The sequence below is a fragment of the Stenella coeruleoalba genome (assembly GCF_951394435.1).
Source record: "Stenella coeruleoalba genome assembly, chromosome: 12".
Classification (NCBI taxonomy): domain Eukaryota; kingdom Metazoa; phylum Chordata; class Mammalia; order Artiodactyla; family Delphinidae; genus Stenella; species Stenella coeruleoalba.
Window position 1 is genome coordinate 7880252 of NC_137158.1, and position 24660 is coordinate 7904911.

General features: G+C 39.4%; 1 protein-coding gene across 1 annotated transcript in view; it reads left to right on the top strand.

The window, feature by feature from the left end:
• Nucleotides 1–23597, top strand: part of ADGRB3 (adhesion G protein-coupled receptor B3) — an 802351-nt gene extending 778754 nt beyond the window's left edge. Inside the window, exons 30-32 of the mRNA XM_079939099.1 lie at nucleotides 7134–7169; nucleotides 16816–16920; nucleotides 23204–23597. Of these exons, the coding sequence (XP_079795225.1) occupies nucleotides 7134–7169; nucleotides 16816–16920; nucleotides 23204–23392 (330 nt within the window). The 3' untranslated portion in view covers nucleotides 23393–23597. The remainder of the gene's footprint in view (nucleotides 1–7133; nucleotides 7170–16815; nucleotides 16921–23203) is intronic.
• Nucleotides 23598–24660: the final 1063 nt, after the last annotated feature.

The following is a 24660-nucleotide window of genomic DNA, read 5'->3' on the forward strand; positions in this document are numbered from 1 at the left end:
GTAAAACCTGGCAGTTGCAGCCCAGAAGTCAGTATTGTGAGGAAGAGTGCAGGCGAGGAAAAACAAGAGTCAAAGGAGAAAGAAACAAAGCCAAAGAGTGGGTGGAAGTATTTATTCAAATAAGCAGGAGGCAACAAAGCAAGAGGGAGGCTCCCCAGCCCTGAAGGCAGTGCCAGCAGAAAAGGCTGCAACCTCCAGGACAGCTTGTTCAGCTAACCCCCAATTATTCAGCGTAGAAAGTTTAATAAATGCATCAAGTTTTTTCGGCATAAAAGCATTTCCAGCTTCTCTCCCGTCTTAATATTATCTTGTGTCTTTCTTTCATGTAATATGTTATCTGCCAATTTCCGAACTGTATCCATTCCCAGAATGGACTTGTTAAGCGATTCTGAAAACTTTAGATTTCCACAATTAGGGATTCATTGCAATATGCACATGGTAGAATGTCTCACAATGGCTTCAGTCCTAGATGTCCTCTAATTGCTTAACATTGTCATCAGCATTTAAGTCATTCACTTTCAATTAATGAGCAAAATGTGTTGAGTGCATGGTATGTATATAAAGCAAAAAACTACGAGGTACTGTGAAGCAAGTGGGGAAAAAAGAAGTATCAGCGTTCTCAAGCCATTGAGCACTATGAGATATATCAATAGTTTAAACCTTGGGCTGTGGTTCTATTTACTTTTTGAAAAATTATAGATATATCAGTGTAAGAAGATAGGTCAATATTTGTCTTGACTTATTGGAACATTCGATGGCTTGTAGCTGGTAGATCTAAACAGGACACATTTCCTTACTCAAAGCCTTCCCACCTCGTGTGCAAGTCCAGGGCCCACCTTCACCATTTTTCCCCTGTGTCTCTCGGGGTTGATACAGGTTCCTAGCTGGGTGAGAAGACTGGCCACTAGGAAACACTGTGAGAGATTGGAGGCTGGGGAAAAGAAGGAATCCAGGGTGTTTTCCTCCCTCTTTCTGCTTTGGGCAGTACCTCATGTCTCCTTAGCTGTTCTGTAGGGCCTCCAGCTTCTGCCAGGTGCCTCAGCCCCCGGGCTTAGGTCGAAGTGTCATCTCCCCATGTCCGTCCAGCCTGGTGGGCGGGGGTGGGCAGTAGCCCCTTCTCCTGCAAATCTCTGGGTTCCCTCATGGTCCCTTTTGTGGCTTCTCAGTTCCTCCATCACTGGGATTCCTGTGAAACACTTTGCTCCAATGTAAGCACATTAAGTGCTTAGCTTAGCTTTGCCTTAGCTTTTCTTATAACTAAACAGAGTTAGATAGTAAATTGCACAATTTCTTTTTTAAACAAAGTTCTGCTACTCCAGGTTTTCTGAACATTCCTATATAACTTAACAATGTATCTCAAAACATGCTCAGATAAATCTCTCTCAATGTATAAATGTATAAATGGGTACCATTCTAGGGTAACTTTTTATACACCAGTTTTCCTCTGGACATGAATTATAGAGCTCTCAGCATAATGGTTTTGAAAGGTAAAACATTTTAGCTATAGCGGCACATCTCAGGTGCTTCCCTTATGGCTGTTGTGAACATCAAATTGGATAATGTATGTGAAAACCCCTTTGAACATTGTAAGGGGCACTTCAGATGTAAGGTTGTGTGATTATTATTTCATTACCATTATATCTTGAATATCGGTAAAGAAACTCGTTTGCTGTACTAGGTCAGTATTCAGGAAATTAGACAAAATGTTATGGCCATACTTCTGTCACTAACAGAAACCATTGTAGGACTGACCATTGGGCAGAGTATCTTTTTCTTTTTTGAAAATTTTTTTCCTCATGTAGCTGTGGTGAAAGAAATGCTTGCCCTTCTTCAGTGTTTTGTTTTTGCTCCTGGATTAGGAAATTTTGTCTTTTATGCAGGCGTACAAGCAAAATTCGCTCAAATAACTCATTTTTCAAAATTAATGATTCTCAAGTTTCATTTACACAGATATTTTGAATGGATTTGACATCAAAGCTTTCTCCTTGAGTGGGTTCATTGCTCAGCCTGTAATGGAAACTTTTAATGGCAGTCACATTGACATTTATTAGTCCATGGAATTTATTCCTCACTGTGAATCTTCTAGTATCTTGTCCAACTTAATTTGCAAAGGCACAAACAATGAAGTATTCCCTTTGAGAAACTATTCATCATTCTACAAGGCTTTGCTATGGACAGATGCCATTATACACATCCTTGCTAAGTATTCCTCTGAGTAGCCTCATACTGGTGTGCATTTTCTTACTCTGACATCATCCTAAAGAATTTTCCCCTCTCTTAGTGGTGGGCCTGTATTCTTCTAAATGGTCTCAATCCTCTTGGCTGTCAATAGATCTATTCAAAACGGTTTTCTTTGTGTATATAGCCCACATGCTTATCCAAATTCTCCTGGAGTATTCCTGAGAAAAAGAACAAAACACAACCAAAATACAAGTCATTCTTTTGGATTTGTTTGGCTTTCATAGTGTAGCTCCTTCAATCTTTCATCAATAATTTTGTGAATGTCTACTATTATGCCAGACCCTCTGATAGATGCCAGGGATATAAAAGTGGCCAAGACAGATGTGGATCCTGCCCCGGTGGTGAATAAACACTATGGAAGAGACAGATGGTGAACTGTTAACAAATGATTAATCTAAAAGAGTGTGCTGTGCTGGGAAATAACCATGGAGTGTGAGAGACAGGCTTCTTTAGATGAGGTGATCTGGGGGGCCTTCTGAAGCTCCACGGGATGAACAATGAAGTTAAGGAGGAACATGGCTTGTGAGATGCTGAAGGATCGGGGGTGTTTCAGACAAAAAAAATTGCAGGTGAAGAGGTCCTGGGGCAGAAAAGAGCTTGGAATATTCTCATAGGATTAGAAGACACATGTAGCACGGGGCAAGCTTCTTAAGTCTGAGTTGGAATAGGAAGAAGAGACCAGATTTTGCAGAACCTTGTAAAATGAAAGAAAAAATTGAGGACAGTTAAGCAACTGTCATGATCATTTCTCCATCCATCCATCCATCACTTTGATGGTTTGGAATGGAAAGGTTTAGGATCCAGTGGTAGTGGGAGAGGTAGTAGAAGTGGAGCAGAAAGCTGGAGGACAGTTAGGAGACCACTGAGGTCAACCACACAAAAGACAAGAATGCCTTTGACTGTGGAGGGCAAATTAAGATGTGTTTTGGACATAGAACAGATGGCACTGCTGGTGGATTTGATGTGCAGGATGAGAGGCAGGGAGGGCTGAAGGGTGACTCCTAAATGCCTGGCTTCACCAACTAGATATGCAACATTTCCTGTGACAGGAAAGAAAAGGGTGTTTGCAAGTTAAAAGATGGTATTGAAAACCCTGGGAATGAATGATTTCATCCAAGAGAGAATATAAGAAAAAAGAAAACTATGGAACTCAACATTTAGAAGTCAGGGAGAAGAGAAAGAGCCAGCAAAGGAGACTTGGCAGACAGAACTAGAGCAAATAAGAAGGAGGAAAAGAAAACAAAAGGAAAAGCTGAGAGAGATGAGGAAGGGATTAACCTTCAAAAGCTTCTGAGAGTCCATTAAGATGAGGAGAGAAAATTGACCTTGGAAACCGTCCAGATGGAGCTCATCTGAGACCTTGACAACAAGAATTTTAATGGAATGTTGAGGACAGAACAGAAGTTGGGGTGAGTTCTAAGTGGGAAATTAAGAAAAGGAAAGAGCATAAAAGAAATGTCACCTACTATGACAAAAAGGATGATTTGTATCAAGTTATTTGGGAACTAGGGGATGTACAGAGAAAGGGACTTATATCTTCCTAAAATATGTCAACACCATCCTGGCTTATTTTAAATTTGTATGTAGCATTTCTTCAATTATCAACTTATCATAAAAGTTGTTATGACTCGATCACTTTTCTTCATTGATTCTCATCTTTTAAACATATAACCATTCTTTCTAACCACTTTCCTACCTTACAATGACATTCCAGAGAGCTCAGAGGGACATTTGAATGAGCACATAAGTCAGTCACAGTTTCCACAGACTTCAGTGCTTTGAAAGACTCGCCAGCACATTGCAAAGCAGACTGAGAGATAATGAGTGTTATAATGAGGAACTGATAAACAGAAGTTAACATTCTGGTCCTTCCATTCCATCACACATTTCCCAATGCAGATACTTCTTTAAGGTAAAATAGATTTTGCGATGGGAGACCCATCATGAAAGTGAAGTCTGCCACTGTGTTGTATCATGGCTCATAAACTATCTCATGTTAGAATGATTTTAAGTTATTTTATTTGAAACAAATTATTGTAAATTGCCATCCGATTTTTCTCTCAAATAAGTGCCATATCGATGCTTTTTTTCTCCTTTAAAATATAATTGACAAGTAAAAGTTCATCTGCCTGACGTTGCTTTATGCTTGTAGAGCATCTCGGTCCCACTGCTGTCAGCCTGGGATTGACTGTATCCCGTAATGTTATTCTTGCTGAGTTCTAGGGGCAATCAGCAAACTACCTTGACTATGAACCATCACCCCTTACACCACTGAGCAGTTACTGAGCAACAGCGGAGAAAACACAGGGTTTGCAGGCAGAACACCTGAGTGGGAATCCCAGCCCATGTGATAACTACCCAGGTGAAGTAGGCAAGTTATTTGAACTCCTCTGGTCCTCAGTTTTCCTCATTCATAAACAGGGATAATGCATAGTACTTTCCTAACCATCCCACAGGGCAGTTAGCATGTTCAAACGTGAAAGCACTTTATAAAAGGTCTGAACACTTGGTCAGGATTGTGGGGATATGAATAACGTGCACATTTTATCTCCCTTGGACTCTCAAAGTCCGCCACATTTTTTTCCGCTCTCTAATTTTTAAGTCTTCACTGCTGTATTTTCCAGCCCACCTCTTCACCTTACCCCCAACTATCTTTCGGCTGTTTCAACTGAAATCTGCTTCACGTGTTCATTTCCTAGTCTAATCCCTCAAGGTTGCTAGTTCCGCTATATACTCTTAGGTTAGAATGTGATTTTAATAAATTGAATAGACGAGAGAGAAACTTATTTGCGGGGGTACATCTGTTTTCTTTTCTATGTTTCACATCTGCATAGGTGGCATCTGCTCTCATAGGGAGAATCTACCTCTGCCGTTCCTCTGGGTTCCTATCTTTTATTCTTGTGCCTGAAATCGGGAGCCTTCAGCAATATGCATCCATCCACATTTCCAGTTCTTAGGCAACACAACTTTGCATTCAACGAAGAAGGTAGCACATGGCTGTTAGGACCTTTGCAATGGAGAAGCCCTCAACACGTGCAGTGGACGGGCCTCTTTGCTGACTAACTGAACATTTTTCATCAGGTTTCACTATTTAATTTTCAAATGGAAAGCAAAGCATGAGACTTATATTCTGTTAATAATTGCTTAACACTGTTTCCATGCTTGAATTTTGCTGTATTAGGAAAGAATTTTGCTTAACGTATACTTACAGAAGTGTCCTGCTGAGTCACAGTGCCAAGAAGGCAAAGCGTCCGAGAGCAGAAGGGAAACCCTGACATTTGGTCTAACATCTCACAGCAAAGCGGGTTGCAGTGTGCTGGAGCCTGGCTGTTACACAGCACAGTCAGACAACAGCAGTGGCAGGGAGATGGCGAAGGAGGGCTGGGTTAAACAGCTTCCCACGCACGTCTCTTCTTGCAGGATGCCACCAGGGCTGGCCTAGAGTCTGCTGGCCACAGGGAGCAAAGTGAGCTCAGGCTGACTTTCCCTTGAATAAAGCAGCCCCCTTCTCAGCGCTCTCCACAACGGCATTGAAAGACGCGGCTCTCAGTCTTTAAGCAGCCCCACCAAAATCAAATGATTTCAGAACTTCTAAACTTTTTATTAAACAAAATCTCTCTTTGGGTATGTTGCTTTCTGTTTACTGCAACATCCTTTGGGGGAGGTTGGTTACCTAGGAAGGTTCCAGGTCTATAGTGACGATTTTAACTCTCACTGGAGAAATTTAGTCATATTTTCCAGTAAACTGCATTAGTTCCTTTCTTTCTCTCCTGATACTCAACAGTTACAAGAATCTCTCACCTATCTTGGATATGATTCCCTCGTAGGTTATTGAAATGTATGCTATAGCTATTGGGATGGGAGAAGAGGAACAAATAAAACAGAAGAAGTTTGTCCAAAGGTTCATATATTTTCCCAACTTCCTGGATATTACATGTTGTTTAATATTTATTAATTCCCCCTGTATTTCATTCCCACTTCTTCAAAAAAGAAAAATAAAAGAGAGAAAAAAAGCCTGTATGGAAACTTTTGATATCCAACAATTTGGTGAACTCTGTATTTATCAGCTATCTCCTTCTACAGCTAATCATTCTAAGAATCCAGTGACTGCTTAGAGCAGATGTTTAGAACACCTTCCCTGCACTAATATTATATAATCACATTAATTTCATTTTAATCATGTTTCCTGATTTTATCAAGGCATATTTACCTGTAACTAGATTCGGGAACTGTTTAACAGAGTCAGAAGCATAGTGAGGTATTTACATCAATATCCATGTCCTGCTGAGGTGTAGACTGTTTGTTATTCATTTTACTAAATTAGAACAAATACTTCAGCTCCTAATGCCTAGCACTGAGAGGGACTTTCCTGTCATGGAGGACTACCAAATACTAAGAAATTTATGGGTGAGACCTATATAGAACTTTGGAATATAGACAGAGGGTTGGATAGAATTTGGTAGAAATGAAGATTGCAGGGGGATGGTGCAAGGTCTTGAGACAGCTAGATGATTTTCCCACACAGCTTTGAACCCTTTGTGTCTATAAAGTAGTTTTGCTGTAGTAGACCGAAAGTCTCCTTCAAGATTGAATGTTTTGTGTGAATTTTCACTTAAATTTTTTTTCCTTATTGAAAAAATTAGAGTTAAGAGGCCAAGAGAAATATATTGTATATTTATATTCTTCAATTGTAAAAGAAGTCCAAAGTGAAAATGGAATAATGTGAGTGGAATAGTTTGAAATCATAAAAATGTTCACAGATTCTTATGTGCAGGAAATACTTATAACACAATGAAGCAGGATTATCTTATTGAAAGCAGTAAATTTTGTTTTATTTGAATGACTGAACATAACTTTATTGGTTTTTCTTCTTTTTAAAAAATATCTAACAGAGAAGAAAATCACGATATTCAGACCTTGACTTTGAGGTAAGTGTCTAAGGATTATTTTTTTAATTTTAATTACTTGAATTCAAAGTTGGTGTATAATTACTTAAACATATTACCCTGTGCATCTGTGTAGGGGTTCTACTTTTTTTTTAATTAAATGAGAAGTCAAACATTTTTAATTAAAATCCCTACTGTATAACTAGTTGTAGAAAAAAAATTTAAGTTCTAACTGCTTTAAATGTATGCTAAGACTGAGATTTTCCAGACAAGTAAAGAATCCATTTCATAAACACTAAGATAAGCAGACAATTTATGTTAAGAGTTGAACTTGGTCAATTTTTTTACCTCCCTCAGTTTGTTGGGAGGTAGGAATTTCGGTTTCTTGATTTTTCATATTTAAAACAATTGTGTTTGTTTTACTTCAGTGAGGACGTGAAGAGAGCCGTGTGAGGGGCTTTGGCTGGGTAGCTAGTCTTCCTCAGGACTGATTTGCCTTGAGTCAGTGGTACCATAGGCTCCCTGTGGTACCTTCCAGACTCTTTTTTCCAATAGCAAGTGTTGGTTCAATGTGCTCCTGTGTTTGGTAAATGCTTTTTCACAGATATAAACAAGACGAAGATGTTCATTTTCCAATTTATATTGCTGCTGTAATACTGATGCTAGAAATTACTGAAATCATACCGTTTGAGCAGCTTGTGCTATGCACAAAATTAATGATGTTGGAGCATCACATAAAATGCACTTATGCATCTTGATAATTGGATATGATTCATAGCCTGCTGACATAATTGGATATAATACGTTATCAATTTCTCCAGCATATTTGTACTGTTGTGATACTTACATAGAACTCAACACTCTTAGCTGATAGTCCTAAAATTACAGAAGCCTCCCAGAACATGGAAACTCATAATTCCATCATTTCATTTATGTAGATGAATGTTGTAGCTCAGTAATGCACATCAGGTATCAAAAGGGAGTCAACTGTTTTTATTTACTGCAATGGTGAGCAAGTCCTGATTTTACCTTGAATAGAGTCTAAGGAAAATTGGTCTTTTTTAGGCATATTTCAGGAGTATTTGTACAAGATACAAAGCAATGATAATGAATCTGACCTCAGTGATTACGTGGCACATTTTAGTACTGATGTGGCTCAATTGTAGTAACCTGGCACAGAACCAATATTTCATTATATTCTAAATTGTTAAGGTAAAAGTATCAAGACTATAAATTCAAAGAGAAATAAGCAAAAGTCTTCACTTTTAGATTCTTTAGTGCCTTTTAAGGGACAGATATTTTAGGGTTTTTTCTAGTAATTCTTCAGGTAGCCAAAAGAGAGGATCAGGGTGCGTGTGTGTGTGTGTGTGTGTGTGTGTGGTGTGTGTGTGTGTGTGTGTGTGGTGTGTGTGTGTGTGTATTCTTGAAAACAATCAGTTGTTGTGTTAGTACAAAGGGAAGGAGGTGGGAATTAACCCACTAGGCATCAGTGATAAAATATAGTAAAAATCTAGATCTAAAATTAAGCCTCAGTGCAACCAACTGAAGTTATGTAATTGCCAGCACTGAAAAGGGATCTAATCATACGGTGTCCTTTGAGGCGTTAGAAAAATTGTTATTTTTCTTTTGTATTTGTATTTTTCTCTATGGCAACTGGTAGCAGACTCCCTAAGTGGATCCTTCTTCCTGTGCTTAGGATCCCAACATACAGCCAGGATATTATCGAAACATCTGCTGGTAAAGAAAGGAAGTGGCAACACTGCAACCCTGGATATTTTCTTGTGCTCTTTAATTGCTTTAGTTATTGCGTGATTTCTATAGGTGTCAAATCTTGCCAGAAAAAGTCTTTGAGGTATTATTTCTTTTTTAAGCAACCATTTAGTAGTGTTCCCCTTCGTCTACGTGCAACTACGCTTATGTAGCAGATGTCTCATAGACTGTGTTCAGAAAAGTTATGGCCGCATTGAGACGTTTAACACAATCTATCTGCTCTTTATGGATGGTCCTTGAAGAAGAGTTCAAGTTGTCCCCTCCCCATTTTAATTCAGGCTGGATAAATTAAGTATGTTTATGTCAGTCTTTCTGCTAACCCTCACCCAACCCCAGGAAGATTTACCACACAATGGCCAACTCAGGCATTTTGTCAGTGACAGAGAAACTTTGCCTCCTGGACTCCTGAAAGCATCTTCCCTTCACACACTCCCCAGAAACTACACATGAAAACAATATTCTCTTAACTCACCTATCCATAAAACCCTGTGGGTAAGTGTCATACATGGGAAGAGCCCTTTCATGGGGCTGATCTCCAAGACAATATTGAGCAAAGAAAGCAAAAGGTTGACTGGTCATAAAATGGTGGAACATGGATTCTTACTTTCTGGAAAATACACAGAAAATACTGTAGTGATGACCCTATGTTCTGTGAACAAACCTGTTATTGGATTTGTATTCCCAACTCCAAGCAGAGACTCGGTATATCATAAGCATCCAATAAGGCTTTGTTGAGTGAGTGATGAAAAATTGAATTTTTAATCTGGCTTGCTTTAGTAAAAAATGATCAAGCACTGTATCTGAGTTGGGGCAGAGAGCAGTGTAAAAAATGGACCACTATGGAGGTAACACCTCAAAGATAGCCACATGGGACTTCAAAGTTACCCACATCAAATATAACTCAAGGAGCTAGAAATGGCAGGTAGAAATTCCCAGAGGAGGAAAAGGCATAGAGATTGGCTGAGTGTGGCATGTGCAAGAAACAAGAAGCTAGTCAAAATTCACCATAACATGGGGTCTGTGGAAGAAAAGCACAGACAGAGGGGGAAATTTAGAAACCATATAGTGAAGGGCTTGCAACCATGGAAACAATTACCTGATTTGTTACTAAAAGCTGCTAAGTCTTTTCTGTTGTGTTTTGTTTTGTTTATTTTTAGTGAGGAATATTTTTAGGACTAATCTGGGCTACAGAAAGATAAATATGGCAGTAATAGGAAGGAGACATTATAGTATGGTGAATGAGGAAGTTGAAATATAAATTAGGAAGTGACTGGTCGAAGAAAGAAGAAATGAAGGTCCACTTCCTAGAGGTGGTAGGAAAGGAAATGGATAAAGGGACACTGCAGAGTCAAGATCAGATCCTTAACTGAGCATAGGGTCAAAAGGCAGGGGAGCAGAAGAAACATAGCTCTATGGGTCTGAGTCTGGGTTCCTACCAGTACCACAAACAGATCCAGGGAAGCCAAGGTGACATCTAGCTAGGATGAGTTGCATTTTAATACTTTAGGGATTAAGGTGACTAATATGATGTTAAATCAAAAATATTTGGCAGGTGGTTTAAAGTGTCTGTCTTGGATTGAGGACGAAGCTCAAGGAATTCTTAGGAACGCTATTACAAACCTCCATTCTGAAACCGTAATAGACATTGTTATTCTTTCCATGTTAAAAATACATGGAGAGAGGTATCTATTTTGTATCTTCTCTTGCAAAACCATGGGGATAAACCTTGTCACATTCTTCCATGGGAACCATGCAGCCTTTTAAACATGCCTTAGAATGTTCCTTTGACGTTTCTAGTGAGTCCTCCGCTCCCAGTAAACCCATGCTTCTCGCTCTGGGCAATGGTGGTGGGCAGCAGGCACAAGACAGCACCGATCCAGGGTGATCACGAAGTATCTTTGTGGGGACTTAATTTTATTGGAAGATTTGGGAGAACATAGTCAAGTAAGATAAAATATTATTTTATACTGATTTTATATCACTGTGAACACAGCTAAGCTATGACATAAAAAATAAAATTTAAATTAATTTCTAAATATCAATAGAAAGCATACGATTTCTTAGAAATGTCCTTTTCATAAAAGTCCCCTTCCTGCTTTGTCCCCGACCCCCAGCAGTGGGTACATTTTGTTAGTCAATCTGCACATTTTGGGAGGAAAAATTTGAGCACTGCAAACTTGGCTATATCCATCTCTTGTAGCCTCCTAAATTTAAACTGTTGCAAAATTATTTATTTGTAGCCAAGTATACTCTTGAGTGACAGTGACTATATACATATATATATATATATGCACACACACACCTTATTCGGTCTTTCCAGACCTTTTGTCTGGTTTCTTTTAAGCCCCGAGTACATATTTATTCAACTAGAAACATGTTTGAAACGTAAATAGACACTGTAATGTCAGACATTTCAAATGGCTACAGGTTCTGTCTTATGGATACATTGGGACTCTGGCCAAAGAAAAGTACATAAATCATCCCCTTCCCACAATGTGGCTTTGATTTGATAGTCAACCTTAATTCCTGCAGTGTCTCTTGCTTCCTTGACATGGGTTTTCCCATCACTGCAGACTAGTATTCAACAGCCCACTCTGGATTGAAGCCTGTAAAGCAGTGAGATGAGTAGAGATAAACCTAGTTTTATATGAGTAAATATAGACATTGGCAGTATAGCTGTATAAACGCCTAACACTGAAAAGGTAATTCGGGCCAAGTGGTTTCTGATTCCTAACAGCACATGATTTCCCAGCCCCATAATCTAAAGTTTATAGTCGGGAGATTCTCCAATTTTTTCTAGCAATTTCTTTCCATTTCTAAAAGTTTATATATAGTAAAGCCTATCTTATCTGTAATTCAGGCTTAAAGAGATTCCAACTCTATGATTCAAGACTCTGAATTTGGAAGAGAAAACCTTCAGTTTGTTTCAAACCACCTGCAGGCCCTTTATAAGACACTTGTATGGGAAATAAGGGAGCACAAGAGGACCAGAACAGAGAGGGAGGCTTTTTGTCTGGGGCCAATAAAATGAGTCTTCCCTCCAGTGGGGAGACCTCTTGAATAGAACGAGAGGGGGCGAGATTTATGATGGCCTTCCAAGGCCTATGTATCTATGACATCTCATTCATTTAAGTTATTCCACACCCATCTGTCGAGCACCTTCAGAATGTCAAACACCGTGCTAGGTGTCAGGGATGCAAAGTCATGGCCCACGAGGTGCTCAGAGACAAAATAAGGAGACCAGCCTTCAGACCAGAATTGCAGTACTTTGGGACCATTGCAGGGTGATCAATAGCCACAGAGCTTATGGCCTCTCTACAGAAGGTCCCTCACCCACCCTGGACTGTTTCATCTCCTCTTCCATCAGAAGAATTGAGATGGCATAATCACAGACTTGAATGGTCTGATAAAGGATGCTCCCTGGATCTGCGGGGTCCATCTGAGACAGCGAGCAGCATGCAGAGAGAATTCACTTGGATTCAGAACGGATTCCAACCTCCCACCACCTGTGTGAGCTGGGAGCCTTACCGGCCTCTCAAGCTAAGTCTCCTAATCGGTCAAGTGAGACAGGGACCACCACCTCCCAGGGTTATTGTGAGGATTGGGAAAGCTAATAATGGCCACTCTGGCTCTTACCTGTGTGCTCCAGTGATGTGATTTATAGCCCTTTTTAAGTCTTCCAAACAATCTTCCAAGGTTATTCTGACTACTGAAACTGTAGCTAAAGGGAGGTTGGGTTTGGGGCCTCTTACCACACAACTTGAAAGCCACGGAAGTAAGATCGTAATCCAAATTTGTCCAGACCTAGAGCTGTTAGATTTGATATGTCCCAAGTACTTAATCAAGGAGATTGTTTGGGATGTAATAGGAGCTCAAGACATGAAGTTTATTCACATCCTAATTTTTCTCAAATATCTGAAATTTCATGAAAGTGTTTTACAGTATATCACTTTTTCTCTAATTCCAACAATTAGAAGGCTGCCAAGACTGCCTCCCTTGAATTACAAAGATATAAAATAAAAGATAAGAGTCCTGTGAAAAAAGCTATTCGGGAGACACTACTTTTTTGCAGTTAGGTGGCTGGTCTTCTTGGGATAGCGCTTCAATACAGCTTTGAAAAAGGCTGAATGATAGTAATCTGAGTGCAGGGGAGCATTGCCAAGCATTTATCTTTACTGCAGAAGATGCCTGTAATATTTGAAAGGCGTTATAACTGAAGGAACCTGAAATTTATATGTATTGCCAATTAGAATATATTTGATCGCTTCAATAGAAAATCCACATGAGTTACAGTTTTGTCACAGAAGTCAATTTCTTTGAGACACAGGATGTTTAGGTCACAAAAGAAAGGAAAAGGTAAACAGATAAACACTAAGGTCTGTAAAAATCCTAAAAGAGCCATCAAAATGAACCAGTAAGATTTATAAGCATGAAAACTTCTAATTAGGTAAGCAAGATAATCAAAGGCATGACTGCTTCAAATAAATAATTATTTAGGCAAGTAAATAAAGCAAGGGAAACCCTTATTACTTGTGACAACTAAAACTGCAGCTTAAGTTTTTATCCCAGAACACTACTGGGATAGAAACCATCCAATATTCACTGTGATGCTGGCTTTCTTGTCAATGGAACCTTCCCCACTAAGAAAAGCAGAAAGATGGACTTGAGTTTATGAACAAGAAGGAATCATGCATGGAAGGTCAAACTGGGCCCATGACAGATACGTGAGCTGCCCCTTGGCAACCCTAATGTGACACTCCTCTCAGAAGCAGCAGGCCATCACTGCTATGGTGATTTCTGGCTGTGCTAAGATGGCAGTTTCAAATAAGAATGATTATCTGGCATGAGGATGTTTCTAGATAGGAAGGGCCCTGAATTTTAGCATCTAAATTTTTCATTTGTCTTTATATTCATTTCAGGGTCCTTGAGCTTTATGGTTCAGAGTAGCTTTCATGAACTTACGGAGAACATTGCAAACTGCTCTTTGGTTATATCATAGTGGTATCCACCATATATATTTCTGAGAATGTCTTAACAATCCATCTCCTCAAAATAAAATCCACTCGGTTCAGAATCAGGCACTGCCCATTCAATCAGGATATGATTTAAAAACTCCTATCGGTTAATGTATCCTCATTTCCACGGGATATATTTGACACTTTATTTGCTTCATTAAACATGCTTTTACCCATCAGAGATATTTGGTTACGAGAGACAGAGTGACTTTGACTGACAGACAAAAGAGAACTTTGTTGGAAGGTAAAGACCTTGATGGACAGTTCCCCAGTGCAAAGTCGGGACCCTCTGATGAAATAAAAGATAAGTGGAAGATGACACAGCAAACCCACCACAGGACCACGTTAGAGCAGGCTTGCTGTGTTAGTAGTATCAACCATCTTAGAAGAAACTAAGTCCATCTCTTTGGAAAGGAATGATCTCCTTGAGGAAAGGGGATTTGGGCATAAGATTACAAGTTGTACTAGGAATTCTCTGCATTTTATAAAATGGAAGAAAGAGAACAAACACGATGCAGGAATAACTGATTTGAGAATTTGAAACTTAAAAATGAATATGGAAATATTGGGGAACTGACCTCACTTGGATTTCTCTTAGCAAATTTCCCTGTCACGTACTGCTATAACAGCACTGCTTGTTTTCCTTACCACGGTCTAATTTAACTTTCATTTGAGTTATTATGTGATTAACACCTAGGTCCTCCATTACACCTCAAACTATAAAAGGGCAGGGACTCTGCCAGATTTTGCACACCATTGTTACTCCCCCGTTTAGCTCAATATGAGATGTCATGAATATGTATTAACTGACAGAATGAAATATCGTTAGAGAAATGTCAGTACTATGACGTCACTCCGACTGCACCCTAGCACGAAGTAACTGTGTGGTTAGACTCGTTATCATGAGAATCACTATTTGTAAGTTAGAGCCAGAGTCAATATTCTGATGACTATAGTTTTGTTTTGGTTTTTTTTTAAAAGCATTCCTCCCCCCTCCCCGCCCCAAGTTCCCTGAAAGTCATCAGACCCACCCATCCCCACCCCACCGTCTGATTCTGGTTCCTGCAAAAAAAAAAAAAAAAAAAAAAGGCATTCCTTGTAACACAAATCCGTATTTTAGTCAGTGTCTTAGGACCTGGTGCTGCTGGAAATATTTGCCTCCCTAAGGATAGAATGTACTGCATTGTTTGCCAGCTACTTGGTCCTTAATATCCCTCCATCGCGTTGCTTATGCAAATCCCCCTCTCATCAGTCTTCATCAGCTATCACTAGTCAAGTTACGTTTGTCTGGTGTTTCTCTGTAAACCCTGCAAATCTGTTTCTTGTACTCTCCCGAAAATTGCAGGGAAGTTCATCACTCTGTAGCCGGGGGCTGTGTTTCATGCTCCTGTCACCAGTGATGGTGCCATGTCCCCATCTTCCCCACCTGATTCATCAACAGCGAACTCCTAGAGCTCAGAAGAGCCAAGGTGGAAATAATCCAGTAGAGCAAGACTTAAAATGGCAGAATTCTCTCTTATGAAAGTAGGCTAGTGAAAATGGAAGAATTAGCTAAACAAAGTATTGCCTAAACACAGATTCATTAAATATAGGAAATTAAAGTTGGCCTAGGAGAGAAGAAGCCTTTTTAAGATATGTTAAAAATGCCATTTGCATTTTTCTTTTGCCATTTTTGTTCTCAAGGAGATAAAGTGTTCTACGCAAATGTCTTTTGAGAAGAAAATTGGGCATTATAGATCTTCCTCCAAAGATATATTTCTTTTTTCAAAACAAATCCTTACTTTTGAAAATATTTGATAATTAAAACAATAGACCAAATGTTCAAATCCTAGCTTAGGCATGAATATAGTATACCCATGCAATCCACAAGAGCAAACGGTGAATTATGAATCGCATGCTTAAAAAAACTATAAAATCTTACACAAACGTGAAGGCATAATCTTGGAGAACCACCAAAACTTTGAAATTTTTAACTTTTAAAAATCACAGTAGAGGAAGGTATTTTCTCCTTTACACTTGTAAATACAGGGTATTTATTATCTAACTCTTATCTAACTCTTCTTTGTTAGCGCTCTTTTAAATGCTCTGTAACAGAAAAAGATTCAGCTCATGGTATTATACTTACCCCAAGGTCATTTTTGATTTCTGACTCGATTTGTTGAGTTATGATGAAGTTGGAAGAAGTATATCACCAGGGATGAAGGATATCAATGTATTTGTATCTGTGGTTGTAGAAGCTCATCAACCACACAATTCATGCTCTGAATTCTAAGTGTTAAGATTCTGGACCATTTTGTAAACAAATATGTGAAACCTATGGGTCAGGTTTTCCTTCTGCGAAGCTCAATCACTATTCACAGGGAAAGTGTAAGATTTCAGATCTCACATTATATTTCAGACACTTTAGTGCTTTGAGTCAGCCTTAAATGGCAGGGCCTGGGAGTTTGCTTCCCCTTTAGTACAGCCAGCTAAGATTTTAGTGTTTATAGAAATAAAACATAAAAATGTAATATCTCCCATGACAAACACTGAGAGACTGTGGTGCTTTATAAGTCAAAATTTTTAAACTTTTTTTTATATTGTAACAATTTTTGTAAAACAGCTCTAACTTTGAATGATGAAAACCTTACAGAGGAATGACTGCTCTATTTTTAATGCACCCACAGGAGAAAACTATTTTTTGGTAATCTTGTAAGTGGAAGAAATAGCCAATTCTTCATGTTCCAGAAGTGTGGACCATAAGACAAGGATTTGGTGCAAACCGTTTGCATTTTGGGCATCTTCTGGGACCTTCTAGCTCCTGGAAAACTTGATTTCCCTTACTAGCATAGCAAAATACTAAATCTCTTCTTTTAACGCATAAATCAGATTAGAAACGAGAGCCATCTTACTCTCTTTTGCAGAAGGTCATGCATACAAGGAAGAGGCACATGGAACTGTTTCAGGAACTCAATCAGAAATTTCAGACTTTGGACAGATTTCGGGATATACCAAATACAAGCAGTCTGGTGAGTATGCTTTACTTCATCGGTGCCTGATGCCACGATAAGGATGCATCATGTCAGCTGTCCCCCCTGCCTTCGGGAAGCTCCCAGATGTCTTGGGAACACAAGAGTGGCAAACTGAAAAATAAGTAATAATCCCCCGAAGGTGCTTTGAAATGTACTAAGGGGCCAATTAGGAATGACAGAGTCTTTAAGTGTTTTATTCATATTTCAAATGTCCTCAATTATAAGGTCTAATTGCAATTAGTTATATATCAAAAATGTGCTGGATTCACTTGGACCTTTTATCATCAGAGTTAAAAGTCAGCTAATTCAAATTTCCAAGTACTTGACTAAATATTTTCATTAGAATGCCTGGCATCTTAAGGTCATTAAATGTAATATATATATAACCTATATAATATAGATAGATAATATATATTATAAATGTATAATATATAAATAACACATATATCTGTCTCTCTCTTTATATATATATATATGGAGAGAGAGAGAGTTGCTACCTAAAACTAGAGTGGTGGGTTTTGTCTACCAGAGTAGGGAAAAGAGTTTCAGGATACACATCAGCGCTGGGGGCTTTGATTGTTGATTGCAGCGATTCTCTTCACTCATTCCCACTACTATAATGCTAGCGTAGGATGTAATCAAATAAAATGATGTTTTGCAGCTACTATGTGCATGGCACAATCAAAGCTCCAGAGAGGGCTGTATCATTATTCGTGAGAGCACTGGAGCAGGCATCCAGAAATCAGTATGATGCTTCGACAAGATATTTCAGTTTTATGATGGTGCAAAAGCAATATGCATGCAGTAGAAGTCGTACTTCGAATTTTGATCTTTTCCCAGGCTAGTGAGATGTGGTCCAGTACTCTCTCGTGATGCTGGGCAGGGGCAGAGATCCACAACTCCCACTCAGCCCCGAGATCACGAAGGTGAACAACTGATACACTGACAACCGTTCTGTACCCAGACAACCATTCTGTTTTTCACTTTCAGTGCATTATTCCATAAATTACATGAGATATTCAACACTTTAGTATAAAGCGGGCTTTGTGTTAGATGATTTTGTCCAACTATAGGCTGAGGTAAGTGCCTGAGCACCTTTAAGGTCGGCTGGGCTAAGCTATGATGGTCAGTAGGTTAGGTGTATTGAATGCATTTCGACTTATGATATTTTCAACTTATGATGGGTTTAGTGAGACATAACCCTGTCGTAAGTTGAGGAAGATCTGTAGAAGAAAGCTCAAGCAAGAGCTATCTGCTTGAGTTTTCTAGCAGATAGTTAGCTTCTGCTAAGAACTCGAGAGCTCAAGAACGATCTTGAGCAAATTACAAAGGTCAATTTCTGAACCTCAATTTTCTCCTTCTAATTTGGGCATAGAAAAACAGTCATTAATAATACGCTTCCTTCGATCCTCGCACTTTCCAAAGCGGGTGGGACCCTGAGATGCTACAAGCTGAGACTCAGCTCTGAGGGCTGGAGCTGGGACAGCCGTCTGACCCCATGCTTCTCCTCTCCAAGCGTGGCATTCCTTCTTTGCCTCACACTTTTGCAGGCCTTGCCTGGACCTACTCCTCCCAACCTCTGGCGTTCTGAAATACATGTCACTCTAAGGTATTTTGGGTTACTTTCTAACGCTAGTGATTCTTTCATATGTGTATGGGTCTTAATCCTGGCTTCCTGATTAGTATCATTAGCTTATCAACAGCAAGAATTTATGTGTCTTTGTGTTTTTCTTGCATTCTTCTCAGTACTGAGTATGATGCTGGTCGTGCATGGTAAGTGACCAGTAAACGGCCGCTCTTGATTTCTTGCATGTCTAATAGTTTAATCTGCATTTGTTAAATGAAGGTTATCAGAAGTATATACACTTTAACTCTTCATTGGTCTCTAAAGAGCTTGTGTATATCAGTCTATTTTCCTCCACACAGCAGGAATCATGTGTTATGTGGAATCATCAACACAGCACTAGGCGTAGAGAAAACATTTACACGTAGTGAGTGGTTCTTTCTCCGTCTACCGCCCCTGCCCCAAATATTAACCTGTCCATTTTTAGTTAGCAGGAAAATGAAAATTGCACCATTGAGATTAGACCTAAACTTATTAGCTGCTCATTTTGGAATGTTGAAAGCTAACATTGAAATAAACTGAAGAAACTTCATTTTGTTTTTTTTTTAAGAGAAGGTTATGTTTACCAATCCAAAAGCCTTATGCAACAGATACAGCTGGCTGACTGCTATAATATGACTATAATTTCCCCTTGTATGGTCTGGGTATTAAATCATTAATGGCACAAATATCTGTATCTCAGTTTCCTGACAACCAAAATAGTCTACTAATTACAGCACAGCTCTGCAGCAGCCTGCCTTTTCTAGAAAGGATTTATAAATATTTATCATTTGGGAGGTTAGGAGTGGGGAGGATAGTTGTCATTGCTGCTTCACTATTGTCCTAAATACATGAGAACAGAGAAAAAAATCCTTATTCAGTTCTGATTAATAAGGGACGTGCGAGTGAGTTCACTATCCTTAATTCAGTCATATAATTCATAGTGGCACATTGCTAATGGAACAGTGCATAATTGGGTGGAGAAAGACATGTTCGAGACACAAACCTCAATAAAGTCTGTTTCATCTTTTTTTCCGGCTCCTAACTCACAGCACCTGCCTGGCACCTGCAAATGATGGTAATTATGTAGAATGTGGGGAATCAAAGGGAAACCAAAAGACCATTAAGTCCGTCTCCCTGCTCCAGCCCGGACAGCACCTGAATCCCTACAAGGGGTAGGCATTGTTAACAGCCTTTCCCTGTGAGTGTCTCCATCAGGATCCCACCCGCGCGAGCAGCAGCTCCAAATTCTCCCTCTTTTAGAATGTAAAATATACACATTCTCTTTCCCTTTGTCCCCTCGATCCGTAGACTGGAGGGAAAGAAGGAAGAGAGGGAGGGAAGAAAAGGTGAAGGGAAGGAGGGAAAGAGGAAAGGATGGAGGCAGGAGGGACTCACAAGTCTGCCAGACCCTCAACCCCGGCTGGGAACTGAGGGAAACGCGCAGGCAGCCCAGGCCATGTTTCCGGTGGCTCTGAGTTCTCATATTCCATTAATCTTCTCTATTTATACAGCCTAAGACCATATTTGTATTTTTGGAAGCCTCACGCATGTTGGCTTATACTGAGTTTATAATTTATCAGGCCTTTATCACACATGCTTCAGTTTACGTACATCGCCTCTGCTCTATACTTGAGCTCAAAAAGCAAACCAACCAACGTAAAACAGTTACATCAAATCAGGAACTTGTACCCACTCGGATTGAATTTTATATCAGGATTTAGGCCTCCACTGAAAGCTTTCCTGGCCTGGGTGGCTCTCCCTGTGGAATTCAGTGATCCCCACGGGCTGTTCCAAGGTTGATCGTTCTTTGGACCGTTGAACAGTTTACACTTTCCACGCGAGAATCCATCCACCCCAAGCACAGAGGAAGATGGGTGGCCCCATGGGCACCACCCCCTGACTTCCAGCCCCCTCACTCCCTGGGGGTCCTGTTCCCACCCTGATTGCTGGGGGTGGCGGTTCTTCTCCACTCAAGGGTGTCCACACACTTGGGAACAGTGGTGAGAACCACAGCTCAGCAGGGAGTACTATGGGATGCCAGAGGAGATGAACCACATTAACTAATTTATTACCCACTAATAGAAGCTCTCGGAAATTCGATCGGTCCCGTACTGGCAATAATACTCTTTGAAATTAGAATCTAGACATCCTGACAGTGTTTAAAATGGGCCTTTTTAGTTCCTGTATCCATGGTGCTTGATCTTTAAAATATAAAAGGAAAATCACACTTGTTCCAAACATAATGAAACCTTTATTTTTAAAGCCAGTGAACTAACACTTTACATATCTTGAATCCTTTTAGGATTGAACTAATTCAACTTTCTGTCAAAGCTAGGATTCCCAGAAAGCTCCTTGAGACAGCCCTCCTCCAAGATGGATAAATCCACCCCATGGCTTTCCATTGATGACTGATGGCTCAGGTTCCTGTAGTGCCCTCGAAGGTCCAACCATTCTTCATTGCCTACAAAATAAATTCCAAATTGGGAAGTAGCCTGGCAGGCGAAGCCCCTTATGATCTGGCTTTCAGTTCACGTTTGCCTGTTTTTTTCTGATATTCTTTTTCACTCCAGCTAAAATGAATTGGCACTGTTCTGAGATGTCCTATCTCCACGCTCTCTGGGTTTGTACTTCTTGGTACACGTGCCTTTCCAGCCACCCGACCTCCAACCACACATATGCCTTCATGACAAAGCCCATTCTTCTATGCCAGCCTTAATGTCACTTTTCTCAGAAAGTTCTCTGTGCTCCACAAAGGGAAGCTGTATTTCCACCCTCTGAACTCCCTCAGCACTTTTTCCGGCTCGTAGATGTGGATATGACTGTATATTTTATACCTTCATTTAACTATAGACACCTTTATGATGTGTATGATTACTATCTAGTGAGCATTTATTAAAATCAGGCATCATGCTGAGCCCTCTGTGTTTTTTATCTTTGCAGCCCCACAAAGTAGGTAATGAGCTGCACCCTTGGCCAACTCCTTTGGCCCAAAAGACAAAGCATATCTCTCTTTTGCAAATAGTAAAGTTGAGATTCAGAGAAATTGTTCAAGGTCACGTTCATATGGAATGGAGTAACTGGAATTTGGTACTGTGTGCATTGGGCTTTAAATCTATGCTCCCTGGTGGACCATGTGCTTTTCACCAAGTGATTTATCACCTGACTCTCCCTAGAACCTAATACGATGTCAGCACAGAGCAGCTGGTAAATAAACATGGGTTGAAGGGAAGCAAGGAAGGAGACAGGGAAAGAAAAAAGGGAGAGAGAGAGAAGGGGAGAGTTATAAGACTATATAGTTCATGAGACTTTAGGGTATTAGACTAAATCAGAATGAATCCACTGTACATCTCTCCAAAGATAACTTTTTATTAAATCTTTACCTATTAGCTATTTTTTCTTGTGTGTCCTCATGATTAAGGCTAATAAGTGCTGAAAACATCTAATGTATTGAGAATTTTAATAACGTAATTTCTAGTTATAAGTATTTCTGTAAGTCGCCTCTTTGGCCTATCCCAACCAGAGAATGATTTTTAATATACTGAATGGAATCCAAATAATTATTCAAGAACTTGTTTTATGTTCCCCCTGCTAATTGATTATAGTCAGTTGAAGGCCAGAATTTGTGGGGGATGGGTGGGGGGGAAGGGAGAGGGAGTAAAGGACGCATTTAACAACCATAGTTGTTTTAGCTTAAGTTTTGTCTAAGGAGATTTCAGTCATGATTTCCTTCTTGTTCTTTGATGTTATTCAGATTAGTGTATCCTATTCAAAGCCCTTCATTTTACAGAAATCTTTAAATCATACTTCTTTAAAATAGAGAAATTTTACTGCTAACTTTCAGCAAATACCAGACTATAAAAACCACAAATGATGTCTGCTCATGCAGTCATCGAGCACCTATAACATGGAAGGTCTCGGTGGTGTCATAATTAGGCAGATCTTAAATCTTAGGTAATTAGAGGGTGTGGACTGTGAAACTTAAGAAGAAATGACTTGTAGACATTTTTTTAAAATGCTTATATTGCTGGATATGTTTCCCCCAAAACGGTGTGCTCTTTGAAAGGATTTGTGCTAGTGTGCTATAGAAAATTGTGGGGAATATACATCAGATAAAAAAATAGATTACACACAGCAGCATTTTCGTATTCTAAAAAGGATAATTTCTTGCAGAGAAACTAAACAAAGACAGTGATCTAAAATTTCATTTTATGAAATATGGCTAGTTTGGGTTTACAGCTTTTAATGTTGCATAACATGCCCTATGACATATCCTCAATTTTTTTTATCCCTCCAAAGATTCTGACAAAATACTTAAATTTTCTACATTTAATCTTAGCAGGAACTTAATGCTCCTTCCTACCTGAACATATAGCCATCCTGACACTTCACAAGATGCCCCAAAACAAAACATCATCTACCTTGCCTTCTTTAATACTATTCACTTCCTTTGATTGCTGGAAGATTTTAGGGTAACTCAAAAAAGGTGTTCATCAATTTGTTCAATGAAAGAAAACTGAAATCAAAACCACTTCCTGCAGCTGGCCACAATTTCAAATCATCTCTGAATCACATAAACTGGATTAAGCTTAGGAACAGGCTCTCTTCCTGGAAATTTCAACAAGCAGCAATCCTAGCCATCAAATAAATGACTCTCTTCCCCTCTCTTCTCGACAGGAAAACCCAGCACCAAACAAGAATCCATGGGACACTTTCAAAAACCCCAGTGAATACCAACATTACACCACAATCAATGTCTTAGATACAGAGGCAAAGGACACCTTGGAACTGAGGCCAGCAGAGTGGGAGAAATGTCTGAATTTGCCTCTGGATGTGCAGGAGGGGGACTTTCAAACAGAAGTTTAACAAAATCAGAATGGACTGAGGTGGAGACAAAATGTATTGCACTGACACTTAAGACTTGGGAAGCCTGACATTTCTATCCGGACAGTGTGACTCTCTCATGTCAGCACCTCCACATGCCAAATGTCAGTGGTGTTTGCTTTGGTAACTTCTCCCTAGTCAGGCTAGTGGAGAGAAGCCCAGGTGTACAGTCCTGACCACCCTGTGTTGTAAGTACCCGTGGAATGGATTTGTAGGGTAAACTTTATAGATAAACCTCAAGCAACGATTCATGTTGTAACCGCTTCATATGGTTTAGTTTTCAAAAAACTTCACCATGAAGCACAATGTATATATTTATGCAGTTTTTAAAGTTTATAACAGTCTGTTTGGCCATTACTACACTTTTTACTTTATAATATAAAAGCAAAGTTTTTGTCATTAAATGAATGTTTGTTGAGCTACATTCTTCATTGCTTTAAATGCAATAAAGTAATAATCTCACTTTTATATGAATAATATATTTCACATCTTTATTATTGCAGTTTTCTCTAGAAAGCTCTGAGTAGCTTTCTCTGCTGCAGCTGTGTATAAAATATTTAAAATGTTGTATGGTGTAAATAAACTTTTGTCTACATATCAGTTTTTTAGTGTATTTTATTTTGGATTTGTTGAACGGAAATTTACATATTTATAAAGTCTTGTTTCACTACAGATACTGAAAATGTATTCATGGTTTTAATAGCATACCGTTATTACTCCTTTGAGGCTCATGATTTCTCCAATGTAACAGTAGGTCTGTATAGTGCTTCTGTATTTTCTACTCACACACCCTTTGGAGCAATGTACCATGTAAATGGGGCTTGTCAGAAATCTGCTGCCATCATAGTCTTACATAAATATTACGTTTTTTCTCTCTCATGGCAACAAAAGATAACTGCTAGTAGGAAACAGTAAGTTACCATACAAAAAATAATACAGGGACAATGTTTATTATAAGTAATGAAGTTCACTGCATGTTTCACAGAAGAAACTACTTGTACTACCGTTCTTCACGGCATATGGGGAAAATGAACTTATTTGGGATTTTTAAAAAAATTGTATCTGTACATTCTCTAGCAGAAGGAAAGGGGAGTGAATGTATTGGCAGATGATTTATCTGTGATTTGAAGAGTCTGACATGAGCTTACTGCAGAAGGCTCCCTGGTGTCCTGTCTGGTGTTAGAGCCACACAGTGATGTCCCCCCCAACCTCAGGGTGGCACCAGAGGAACCCGGGGGCCAGGGGGGCAG